The sequence below is a fragment of the Triturus cristatus genome, chromosome 11 (genome assembly GCF_964204655.1).
Source record: "Triturus cristatus chromosome 11, aTriCri1.1, whole genome shotgun sequence".
Lineage (NCBI taxonomy): Eukaryota > Metazoa > Chordata > Amphibia > Caudata > Salamandridae > Triturus > Triturus cristatus.
This window is the reverse complement of record NC_140594.1, coordinates 652,999,320-653,012,906: the sequence shown is the minus strand read 5'-3', so window position 1 is coordinate 653,012,906 and position 13,587 is coordinate 652,999,320. Positions and strand designations below refer to the sequence as shown.

Here is a 13,587-nt window from a genome sequence, read left to right as displayed (position 1 = left end):
AGCAATTTATAGAAACTAAGTAATTGCAGCAACGACAGCTGAAGCATTAATAATGTTTAACCCTAAGGAAGGGAAGGATATAAGCCTACCAAAAAACCTACAGCCCTGTACACCTTAGAAATCTGGATTGCAAAATATACACAAAGATTTTAGCACAAAGACTTGGGAGAATCTTACCACCATTATTTGGTACATATCAAGTAAGATTAATGAATGGCAAGTTGGCGACTGATAATATCAGAATTCTATGCCATACCATAAACATAGAAAGAAAAAACAAAATCTCCTGTTGTGGGTTTACCTCTTGATGCCAAAAAAAGCATTTACCAAGGTGTCGTGGTTATTTTTTTTAATGTCTTTGTAACATTTGGTCTAGGAGACACATTTATAAAGATGACTATGGCTCTTTATGGCTCTTTATTTTAACCCAGGTGAATGAATCACAGTTGACGGCTGTGAGAAGTTGGCCTGGTATATGCTGTCCACTAATTAAAGTGGGCACCCTGTACCAGTCCAAACAACCCTTATGGTGATTTAAGAGGTCAAAGATAACCTTAGAAAGCTATCCAAGTGGTAGCTGTGGAGAGCAGCCTTCAGGCTTAGTCTTGAAGGAATGTTAAGCAGCTTGCTTTACCAGAATGCAACCCTATAGTATTAGTTAAATGAAATGAGAACCACACAGTAGTTATAAAAATATGTATGCATTGTTATAGCACACTCTAAGTACGACACAGTATCTTCTACACCAAGATACTCACAAAGCACACAATACTGTAGCACAGAAACAATTGTAACTAATACACAGTAGTGGGCTCCAGGTGGAGACCAAACCATATACTAATATAGTGGTATAAGAACCACGACTCAAGTCAAGACAGTGTCTAGAGGATGTAGAATCGCTGGGACCCCAAGGAACCACCCAAGGTGAGTAAGTAGGGACCCCACGGAGAACGGGTGCAGTGTGGGAACACAAACGTGTGCTACATACAATTTTATGAGAGAGTCGTGGTTGAAGCTTTAAAGTTTAAGGACCCTTCCGAGTGGACTTCGAAGAAACCCTGTGGAAGTTAGGAGGTTGGAGAGCAACCTCACCCGTGGATACTGTAGTACCAGAGTTACCTATCCCAGGGAAGCCGGGTGCATAGGTCTTAAGTGGCGTCGGAAACCGCCGTCGATCTCTATGGAGGACTTTGAAGAAGAGGCACTGCTGAGAAGAAGAAAAGTGTCCGTCAGAATCCAAAGGTGGATTCTTGGTGAAGACGAGTACCTGGAAGCAGAGGGGACAGAGTCTGGGACATTCAGGAGTGACCAGGGGCTCGGTAGACGAAAGCCCACTTATGTTGGGTGCTTCAGGTGCATTGAGGGGGTACTTGACTCTGCAGCCACCGGGACCAGGAGACGCCGAGGATGACCAGGAGCCGGATACAAGCTGTCCCATAAAGGATGTTGAGTGCTGAGGGGTCGGTGTCCGGCTGGAGTACCAACAAGCCTTGGCAGCAGCAACCCACGTAGATGGTCAAGAAAGGTTACGATTTGGACCAGCAAGGTCCAGGAGACCCACCAAACACAGGGGAGGCAGGGCAAGCCTGGAGGAGCCTACGAAAAGCAAAGATGACCCTCAAGAGGACCCACAGTCCGGATGCACAAAAGTCGCGAGGGGACCTCGAGCAGTTTCACAAAGCAACAGCCCACAGAGCCCTCAGTGCGGGGAGGCTGAAGTTCTTTGGTGGAAATAATGCCAGAGGTTGTGGCAACAAAGTATGCGGTGCACATGGGTATGGGTATTGCAGCCCCCATGAGGGAATCTGATCTCAAACTTGGCGGGAGGGCAGCTCGAACTTTGGGACATGGAACCCACCTCCTGTGTTGCTGGAGCCTTCGGAGTCTGTAGGAGCTCAGGAGCAGCAGACCGGTCAATCCTGATGTGGTGCCTGCAGTTGCAGGGGAGTGACTCCTCTCCAAGGGAGATGTCTTCGGTTGTCCTTGATGCTCCACAGGTTCTGCACGGAGCCTGCATGGGGCACAGGCACAGACAATGCTTTGGAAAGAGTGCCAGAGCAGGAGCCAACGGCTTCCAGGACTGGTTTGAACTGGACTATGCACAGGGACACCAAATGTGCCCCTCATGCAGACTTTCGGTCGCTAGCAAGTGCACCCACCCAGGCCTAATACACTAAATCCTGTCTGGGAGGTGGTCACACCTCTCAGTGACAGGATGCCTATTGTCTGCCTTCCTCTGCTGGAGTTTGGCTCAGCAGCACGAGGGCAGAAACATGTCTCTGGTCAGAAGCAACCATTTTGGGCTGCCGGGACTAGAAGGCTGGTACCGGGAACACCAGAGACCTCACAAAGCTTGTTTATGAGGGGTGGAATCATACCTCCCACACCAGTTACCGGTGTGGGGGTATGATTCCACAATGTTTGACACCAAACACAATAGGGTTACTTTCAGCCGTTTCAGGGTTGGTCATCACGCTGTTGCGTAATATCACTCAATATGTCATAAATGGCTGTAGCACTAACAACCCGGAAGAATGGACTCTGTAGGCTGCGGGGGTGTCCTGCTCATGCAGTGGCACCCTCTCACTAAGAACCAAGCACCCTACCTTTGGGATTGTCAAGGCCTGCTATAGGGGTGACATAGGTTTTGTCAGTTGGCGGCGTATCTGACGGGGACGGTGGTGTTGGGAGGGGATTTTAATTCAGTGACTGATGTTGAGCTGGACAGGTCCCACCCGCCCCTTGCGCAGACGGTGGTCCGTCGGGTGGCCAATAGTAGACGGGCCTGGCAGGATACTTGGGGCCTGGTGGACACTTGGCGTACTCATCATCCGATAGATAGGGATTACTCCTTCTACTCGACCCCTCATGAGTTGTATGTCCGATTGGATGGTATACTGTGTTCCCCGGATGTCCAGACTTTGATGCGGCATAGTGAATATCTAGCTAAAACCATCTTGGACCATAATCCCTGTGTGGGGATGCTGCAATGGTCCAGGCAGCGGCAAGCAATTCCTACTTGGCGCCTTAACCCCTTGCTGCTGGAGGACTCAGTCTTCCGGGCTGAGGTTAGTGGCTGCATAGCACAATATTTTGAGCATAACGGGTACGGCGGCAAGCCGGGCGACGGAATGGGATGCGTTTAAGGCGGTTGTTCGGGGGGTTTGTATATCGTCCACGGCTGGAGTGCGGAAGACTTTATTGAAGGAGGTTGAGGGGGCAGAGGCCCAGCTGCGGACGGTTGAACGTGCGCATCAGGCGGGAGACGGTGAGTTGGCGGCAGTTGTCGAGGCGCGTGAGGGCGTGGCGGTGCGAGTGGAGAAGCTCCGCTGTTTTGACCATAAAAGCTATCTTATGCGAGCGCACGCGGAAAGAGATAAGGTGGGATCCCTTCTGGCGTGGTTGGCGAATCCGACGGCCCGGGGTGAGCCGATACTTTCCCTGGTTGAAGCAGGGGGGGTCCCGGTTTATTCCCAGGTGGGGATAAATAAGCGGTTTGCCAGTTATTATGCTGGGCTGTATGATAGCACTATGGAGGGGGAGCCTGAGGGCCTGGCTGACTTCTTATTGGAGGCCCGTCTGCCTCGACTGGACCTGGAGACTGGGAGAGACCTAGGGGGTGCTATATCGCTGGGCGAGATCCGCGCGCCGATTAGGCACATGGCCCGTCGGAAGACCCCGGGGGCGGATGCGTTGCCCATCGAGTTCTTTGCGGCTTACCCGGATTTGTTGGCACCGCAGCTGCAGGCCCTGTACAGTGAGGCCTGGTGGCTTGGGCGCTTGCCCGCCTCTGCTCGGGAGGCGATTGTGGTACACTTACTGAAGCCCGGAGGAGAGGCCGGTGCGCGCACGGCGTACCGTCCGCTCTCTATGCTGACGGTGGACTATAAAATTTTGAGCAAAATACTGGCGTCGCGCCTCTTGACCCATATGACCGCCTTAATCCACCCGGATCAGGCGGGCTTTATCCCTCGGCGCAGCACGGCCACTTCCGTTCGACGGTTGTTGCGGGTGATGGAGATGGACCGGGACGTATACCCGGAGGCCTGCACACTGTCGGTCGACATAGAAAAGGCCTTTGATAGTGTGGAATGGCCCTACTTATACCGAGTGCTGCGGGAGTTTGGATTGGGGGAGGACTTCGTACGCTGGACCGCCTTGCTCTATAGCGATGCCACGGCCCGAGTGAAGACGGGGGCTACCATATCGGCCCCCTACCGCGTACGGAGGGGGACGAGGCAGGGCTGCTCCCTCTCCCCCCTGTTGTTCGCCCTGGCCGTTGAACCGCTGGCGGCTCATGCCCGACGGGGGTGCGCCTATGCTGGAGTTTCCCTGCGGGGGGATGCCCACTATATCTCCCTATATGCAGATGATCTGCTGATGTTTTTGGCGGATGCGGGGAGCACGCTGGGCGGAGCGATTGCCCTTTTGGAGGAGTTTGGTCGTCTGTCCGGGCTTAAGGTCAACTGGGGCAAGACATGCTTGTTCCCGCTGTCGCAGGGAGGTCAGACCCCGCGGGCGTTGGGACAGATCCGGTGGGAAGGCAGCTGCCTACGATATTTGGGGGTTAACATTTATCATACCCAGACTGATTTGTTGGAGGGGAATGTTGGCAGGGCCCTTCGCGGCTTGCGGGGTAGCATGGGGTTTTGGAGCACGCTCCCACTCTCGTGTGCCGGGAGGGTGGCGCTGTTGAAAATGGTGGCGTTGCCACGCCTTCTTTACTTTTTTCTCACCCTTCCTATATGGATCCCGGCGTCGTTTTTCGCGCGGCTACGAGCACTGTCTACGGGCTTCATTTGGGGCTCGGGAAGGCGGCGGGTGGCGCTGACCACGTTGCGGCGGCCGAGAGCAGAGGGGGGCCTGGCAGCCCCGGATTTTGAGTGGTACTACTTGGCGGCCCAGCTCCAATGGCTTACGCAGGCGGTGGCCAGGGAGTATAGAGGCCCGGAGGGCCCACAGGACAGGCTGATTCCGCGGCATGTGCTGGCCTTTATAGTCCTCCACCAGCGGTTAGACCTGACCCAGCTTACCTTGGAGGAACGTACCCTCCGGCTGTGCTGGAACAGGTGTCAGAGGAGGGCCGCCATAGTCCACCCCTATGCCCCGGAGATCCCCCTGGGGATGTGTACGGCGCTCCCGCATGGGGGAGATTGGTCTGGGCTAGCGGTTTGGGAGGAGCTGGGCGTGCAGATGGTAGGGGACTTATTCAGAGAGGGAGTGCTGTTGCCTTTCCAGGACTTGCAGGACTCTTATGGGCTCCCGCGGGGGGACTTCCTGCTCCATGCGGCCCTTGTGGTGAGCCTCCAGAAACATTGGAATATGGGGCTTTCGGAGCCGCAGACCGCCGCGGGTTGCCAATATGTAGTGATGGCGGCGGGGACGACTAAGGCCATTACTTGCCTCTATCGTCGACTGTCGATGGAGGGCTTGCACCCTCTGGGCGCCCTGAGGGAGAAGTGGGAAGCGGACCTTGAGAAGGCGATCCCCGAGTCCACGTGGTCCACGCTGGTGCGGAGGGCCTGGAAGGGAACGAGGAATGCCCGGTTTCAGTTAGTCCAGTTTTTTACGTTACACAGGGCGTATCTGACGCCGGCCAAGATCTTGCGATATTTCGGGGGGGTACACTCTCAGTGTCCGTGGTGTGGGGGAGAGGGGGCGGACTTTCGGCACATGTTTTGGTCCTGTACGCAGTTGGGTGACTACTGGGGTGATGTTGTGGATTGTTTGAACCAGGTGACGGACCGCTCCATTGCCCTGGAAATGGGGGCTTGTTTGTTGCTTTGGTTTCCCCACACTCGCCGTACGAAGGTCACTAGCAAGTTTTATGATCTGGGGTTGATAATGGCCAAGAGGGAACTGACTATGCACTGGAAATCCCGGGGGGGGCCTAGCTTCCTGCGGTGGAGGGCGGCGTTGGCGCGATGGGCGGGGACTGAGGGTACGCTCCGGGTGCAATTGGCCCTTCGGAGGGACGATGAGAAGGCACTTGCAACGGCCCGGGCGTGGGAAGCGTTGGTGGTGGAACTTCAGGGGTTGATGTCTGATGCTGGGGAAAGGGAGAGCACATCTGATAGGCAGGAGGTAGCGGGGAGTGGGGAGTAGAAGGGGAATGGCGGTAGGCCCTGGACGCATACACCTTGGCTCGGCATGAGGGAAGGCTCTGTTTGCTTAGGGAGAGGTTGGGCTCCCGTACCTTATTTATTAGGGAGGAGGGGCACATCGGAAGAGGGGTAGGGGACGGGGGCACACTGACATGGGGTGGGGAGGGGGGGGACGGGGACTGTGTGGGAAGGATGTTCCTTCTCCTGAATCATTGGTATTGATGATAAATGTGCGGTATTTCCTGGATGGGTGGAGGTAGTGGGATGTTTGTTGAGTTGTTGATTTGGAAAACAATAAAAAACGTGTCAACAAAAAAAAAGGGGTGACATAGGTTTTAAGTGTAGTGACCCTTCGATATAGTAAATCTATATTTTAAGTAAGTGGTGTATGCACCAACTTACACAGGCTGCAAAGGCAGGCCTTTAGTTCCATTTTGCATGGCCTCTCATGGGTGGCATAATACATGCTTCGGCCCATGGGAGGCCTCTGGGGTACCTATGCCCTGGGTACATGGGTACCATATACTAGGGACTGACAAGGGTACCTCATTATCCAATCTGGAGTGTACCTTAAGTACAGGACATAACAGATTAGCGAGAAAGCAGATCAACTGGGGTCCTGATTAGCAGGATCCCAGTCAGACTAGTCAAAAACAGTGTAACATGAAGCAAAAAAGTGGGGGTAACCATAAGAAGCAGATTCCTACAGGGGCACTACATCAGACTCTATCTTGTTAGAACAAGGGACTAGACTATGATGCGGACTCTTGCCTGCCTTGTTCTTGTTAGCCTTTCAGCCATTATTAGTTTTCATAAATAATAGGAGGATCGCTGGCATCAAAATTAAACATAAGTGTTTCAAAACAGCAGCTTATGCAAATGACATTTTAGTCATCACAGAACAAGCAGGAACAGCCTAAGCGGGCTATTTTAAATCCACTTCAACTTACCTCAGAATAGCTTGTTTGACCTCAACATGGATAAATCTTATGTCTACCCTCTCAATATTGTTTGCGACAAAAACGTACTGGAAAACTCTGGTTTATCCTGGCACAAAGATTTCCTAAAATATTTAGGACTCAAATTTAAAGATGATTTAAAGGACTCTATATCACACAATGAGAACTTAGTCCTAAAAATAATAACCAAATTATTGAAACATGGTCCCCAAACTTTTTGACCTAGTGGGGCAGAGTTGAATCAATCAATATGATTCTGACGCAGATATTCAACTCTTTACTAAGCACGCTCCTCATCACTTTTTGGAAGAATTTTTCACTACCATGGATAAATACATTGAGAAATTCCTCATTTGGAATACATTTGAGGAATACTTAGAAAAGATTCAACCACAATGAGCTCCAGGCATGCTGCTTTCAATGCTTTTCCCCTAGTTACATCTTCTTTTGGATTTGTTACCTGTCATACAACTATAACATCAAACCTATGGTGATGGCTTTACTTTTTCTTTTACTTGCTTATCTTTTTCTATTAATTTTCGACTTTTTTTTTTGTATTGCACCCACTGGAGCCAAGTCTCTTACGACAGACGAACTCATCGTTTCTGTATACATACTTATAACTGATTGACTTACAATGATATAGGTTTAAATTCTGCAAATATGTTTAATCACGTAGAATTCGACAACCAATGTATTCTCTCACTTACGTATAACTCAATCACCAGACAATGAGTGCTGTAACCTGACTGAAATTTTACTTTTTTATACATTTTTCTGTAAAACTGAATACACCATTTTGAATTTAAAAAAAAGAAAGGTTTGGCTAACCCACCTTCTGAAGATGAAATACTGTAACCTGAAGAGCAACTTCCTCAAATTCCTTTACCCTACTTTTTACACGTTTCTTAAACCAATCTGTGCAAGCTTCAAGCCCCTTGGCATTGAATACAACATTTGAAGTAGAAAGGGGGCAGGGAGGGTATGAATCAACCTAGAGGGCAGGGAGAACCACACAGACATACATAGAAGACAGCTGGAAAACACATGCACTCTCATGCAGTACTTTATGAAAATAATGACCTCTGAAAAAGCGAGCACTGGTGGTAGAATAGGAGGACCCAATCAAAGAGAAAGTAAGCAAATGCGAGCACAAAAAAACAAAGCCAATGGTAAGCAACAGCAGGTTGTCCCTAATAGGCCTTAGCAACCAGAGAGATAAGCTGCCTGGTTAACTTCAACATAAGAAGTCATACTGGGCCATTTGCATTACTTACTTGCACTGTGTTTTTCAGTGGGTTTTGTGTGATTCATGTAAGGAGGTGGGGATTGCTTTCTAGTATCTGCACAGGGATATTTTGTAAATCAAGTCTTTAATATTTTGTCATGTGGGAAGATCCCTGTGGATTCAAGCGAAAGTGAAGTTTATTTACAACAGAACTTTATTTGCCCTTTGTGTTTTTCTGTAACTAGACCCTTTTGTTGACTGGTGAGAACTACTCAAACTCCAGTGACACCCAGTGTAGGCATGTTCAGACTTAGTAAAAGGCTTGAATATGTCTAAATCAAAACAAGAAGACCTCCCCAATTCATTGGTATGATTGGTGACAGTGAACCTCATCTCTGGCTCCGTTCAGACAGTTGCAAATCTCTCACGTCAGCTGCCGCCTAACCATCGTACCAAAGCTTTTTCAAATCAGTCAGGTATCCAAAGCGCCTTTTCACACTGCACCAGAGGATGATCTCTTACACATTCGCTCTGTCAACATCAAGCACTAATACCAATCAAGACTCCTGCTGCCGCATGGATAGGATGCAATAAAAAAAATGCTAACTAGTCATACAGTTATACACTCCAACATGTCTAATGTTCATTCACTCCTCATCTCGCGCATCACAACCAATTGGATGTTGAATCACCTCAACACTAACCAGATCCGCTCAGTATATTTGGTCCTGTTTGCTAGTTCATTGTCATTTGCATAGGTTTTCAATATGCTGATTTGGAAACTTGCCATTGTCCTCAAGAATTAATGTACCCAGTTGCCCTGCGTCCAGTGAGGTCTGCCCAGGTGTTCGATTATTGGGCACTGGCCCACGTCTACTCAAAAGTTCACTTTTGTCAAAGAACACAAATAAACACCTACAGATCCTGAGAGCAAAACGTCTAATAAAACTGCAAATTACATTGGGGAATTGGGGTCTATTCACATCAGAAAGCAAGTACACACTAGTACTCTAGCTGCCGAACTCATTGGCTTTATAAATATAGGAGAATCTTGATTTGCTGTGTTTGAATTAATGTTAGATTTGCTCTGCAAGTTGTCAAGCTCCATTTTCATGATCTTGCTTCAATTTGTAAGACTATCCCAGGCTATTTCTTGAATGGGAACGCTATAAACATTTTTTAATCAGGCATCCCCTCTTCCACCAGTCCACAGTCTCTGCATGGACTACTCAATGTATTTGGCAAAGTGAAGATTATGAGATAAATCATCTGTCAGGAGATTCCACAGCCACTGGTAGAAAGTAGCAAGCTCCCCACAGACTGCCAACTTCTCTCTAAAGGTTTATACTCAGAATTTTCACACCAGAAGCATACCTCAACCATATGAATAATTTTTTTTTTTAAAACAAGCTTGGCAATTAACTAGCGCTTGCACAATGCATGGGGGTTGGTGGAAGGTGGTGATCACAACTTAGGGCTGACCTATTGACCCATTCATGACAATATTCAGTAATGTAACGATTTCCCTTTAACCAAATGCCCATGTAAAACACAGGCTAGGTTTCAATTGAGCAGGTGTTACTTTTAGATGGAGCAGTCAAGAACACAAATGTTTAGATCAAAGGAGGAAATCTGGACGCTGCTGAACAGTAGAAGAGGCATGCCATTGTAGGGGATATGCTACCTACCTTGTACTGATTTTAACCAGTCCACATTGAAGGGTTTCAGGAGATCAGGGTCGGTGACAACTCTCCCTGGCAAAAGTTGACTGAAAAACTCCAGGTCCTGATCTGTCACGTCGGAGAACGGCAGTCTCTGCACCCCATAATGTTTGGCAGTAAGTGACAGCTCCGGGGAAGGTAGGGGTGGTGTAGAGCAGAAACCTTGCCCTCTGGGTGAACTGAGGGACAAGAGTTTGTTCCATCTACGACTGGAGGCCACTGTCCACTCTAATCGTGTCTTCTGGCTGAGGATGTTCATGAATCCTGTTTTAACACAAAATGTTCTAAAACCACAGCTTGTCATTGCCCTTTTTGATGAATGCCAGGTGTTCCAAACTGAACGATGTAAAAGAGTGAAGCTGGCCATAGCTGACCTGAAATGCAAAAATAAACATCAATAACATATCAACATTTTTGGACTAAATGCTTGTGAATTTAGGGTGTCAAATGCTGTACTGGACAGTTAAGACCTACATAGCCACTAAGACGTTATAGCATGGGCAACAGTAGTAGATATGCATCTCAGGAGTAGAAAAAGCATGGGTTACAGCAGTACCCCTAGTCTTGTATTGTGGGACCAATGTGTCTTGAGCCTACGCTTGAGGGTAAGAAGACATGTCCACTCTCTGTGAATATCAAATACATTTATTATAATTTTAAAATCTTATAAAACATTTAAGAAAGATTGCAGTCTGAGGCCCATCGAGACAATAAGCCAAATACCCAAGACAAACTAAAATCTAATCTCAGATCAATTTAGACATCAACACCTTAATGACCTCTATGTCCTACAAACCAAGAGGCAAATCCAGAATAAGATTACCTATTTTCCAGCTATAACCCGCACTAAAGACTTAACAGCCATATCCACCTCAAGACCTTTAAGTTTACCTTCTAATATCTGCCCAGCAGACATAATGAAAACTATTAGGCTCTTTATTAATTTCTGATATTGACATTCTATTCAACCATTTGTTAACTAATGGCATTACACTCTATCAATGTAGGTCTTCAAAGACTATATTGTTTAGCTTTCCACAATAACAAAACCTACTTAAATCTGAATTTGGGGGGAAACTTTTAAATTCAACACAAAGGAAGCCACACTAGAAACAGTTTCAGAATATTGTTATGTAGTAATGTGTTCCCCTCCCTTGTTAGATTGTGATAAGCAACTACAAATATTAAAATCAAAAAATTAATACAATCTGTAACAGATTACATTTGTTCAATAAGTCTTGTGGCAGCCTTTCTTCAGAACCTGTTCTATAAGTATTTCAGGTTAAGTCAAAATTGCTTGGCTATATTCTGTCTCTGTATATAATGGTACTTTGAGTAAGAAACTGGTTATCAGATGGTGTGCTGCATTATGTTTGTTGATAAATCATCTCAATATTAATTCTTAATCTATTTTGCATTTGGAGCTAGGCCGCACTGCAGTTAGTGTCTATGTGGGAAATCCACTTTACAATATGCTCAAAAACTAAAAATACCAGGCCAAATTGTGGGATCTAGGAAAATATATGTTAGATACAGTAAAAGAAAATGTTGTGCAAACTTTTGTAGTACATCAATTTATATCCTTAACCATAGAGCTAAAATGTCAGTGTAAAGTTTGCTTAAACGTGAAATACCTTGAAAAAACAAGAGACAGTAGGCGTTTGGCAAAACAGGAACAGTTTAATTAAGCAGTGCAGCCGGGAGCAAACTCACAGGCATAGTGTCTGCGGGCTGTCTCAACTTTACAATCATTCTGGAGCACGCTTTAGGCAATTCATTGAATATCTTAAACAGTTCAGTTGGTCCTTTTTTGGTAAGGAATGTGACCCGCCATTGGTGGAGTCATAAATTAATGCATCGGATACAAAATCCAGGTGAGCCTCGACCTTGCACGGATACAATGCGACCAGTAAGTAATGTGTGCAGATGTCTGGCATGGGGAGCACGTGATCACGCATGTATTGTGTGTGCTGTGTCCTGATTGACTATGTGTTCCTAACTTTATGTGACATCTGACTTTGTCTTTTTTTGGGGAGCGCACACACCCCTCCTGCCATGTGTGCTTAACTGGGGCCAATCTACTTGGACCATTGTGGTGTCGCTACACCTATCTGTGGGATTGATCTGGGGTTTCCTGTTCGCGTGTTTGTCTGTTGGCTACATGCCACTCCATCTATGGCCTGTCATATTTGAGTTCGGGCCTGGGTCTCGGCACCTGCCAATGTATTCATGAGTCGGGGTTGACATCAACTTCATAACAGGCAATTCTGTTAATAAAAATGCAATCTCGTTTGTATACCTGAATGTATCGTTATTCATTTTGACATCAACTTTCTCCATATTAACATTCCCAACTCTAGTTTCATTTTCAACTACACTATCTAACCCATACTACATGACAGTTATTTTATTAGGGGCCTGTTTTTCGTTGGTTTTGGAAATTACTACTTTCCTAGTTATTTGCGTTCTACCCAATGTGAGGACTGCGTTTTTTCAGCAGAAAATCCCCAATTGCATGGAACCACACAAAAACAAGAACACAATGAAAACTGGCAACAACAATGTGCACAGACCATAAAGTAACCGGGGAGACAGGAGAACCAATTCAAGAACTACTTCTGCTCAGGGACACCCCCCTCCTCACACCTCTCTTTGTAAAAGGTACAGTGATTGGATGTCAAGTGGCAATGTCCAAATACGGTGGCTTATTTTAGAGAAAATCAGAAACAACTCCACCAACACGGGTACCAGTATACGTAAAAACAGAGAAGTATTTTGGATTTTCCATCTCAACACATACCTTAAAGGTACGAACAGTGAAATACCGTGGGAACAAGTCATCAAATACAATAGCAACTAAGTTGTAGATCGTAATCCATGCTTGTAGTATACGCAACTCTCTTTACTCCAATTGTGTCTCCCCCTTTTCTTCGATCCGTATAGGCCATCTTTTTTGCACGACAACTGGTATGGCCATATATTTGTATTATTATCAGGTCGACTCCTAATTTATCCCCATTTACTATTTGGCAATTTCCAATATAACTTTGGTTATTATCTCCCCTCCAAGATGGCCGCTACATTTACCATCATGTATCACCCCTATGAGCGGCAGTCCTCTCTCTATCTCTGCAACACCACACCGTCTTCCAATCACATGAAACAAGCATTATATGAGAGTCCTTAGGCTTCGCATCAATACCCCTCCGACCGGCGAAGCGAGAGCAGCAAGGCAACGTACCGGCGACACCTGTGTGCACCATGACGATTCTCTGGGTCGCGTAGTAACATATCCCTAAGTAAGTACATTGTGACTCGCTACTAAAACACACCACATTAGAGAAGACATTTACACTCATACATTGCCTTGCGCTATTTTCTCTCGTTAGATTTTCACGAATTAGATGCGGGTCCACCTACCGATGCTACTAGAGAACATTACCTGGTTCGCGCCTAGTATATTTTCAAGTAAGTGTATTTGGATTCGTTGTTTGGAAAAATATTACCAATAGAGGAGACACGTACATTTACAAATTGATTTGCGCTATCGTTTCTCATTAGATTTTTACGAACTA

General features: G+C 46.9%; 1 protein-coding gene across 1 annotated transcript in view; it reads right to left on the bottom strand.

Annotated features, from left to right (window-relative positions):
* The window catches only part of D2HGDH (D-2-hydroxyglutarate dehydrogenase), a 595,031-nt gene that overhangs the window by 485,332 nt on the left and 96,112 nt on the right, over positions 1-13,587 (bottom strand). Inside the window, exon 2 of the mRNA XM_085634178.1 lies at positions 9,980-10,386. Within this exon, the coding sequence (XP_085490304.1) occupies positions 9,980-10,379 (400 nt within the window). The 5' untranslated portion in view covers positions 10,380-10,386. The remainder of the gene's footprint in view (positions 1-9,979; positions 10,387-13,587) is intronic.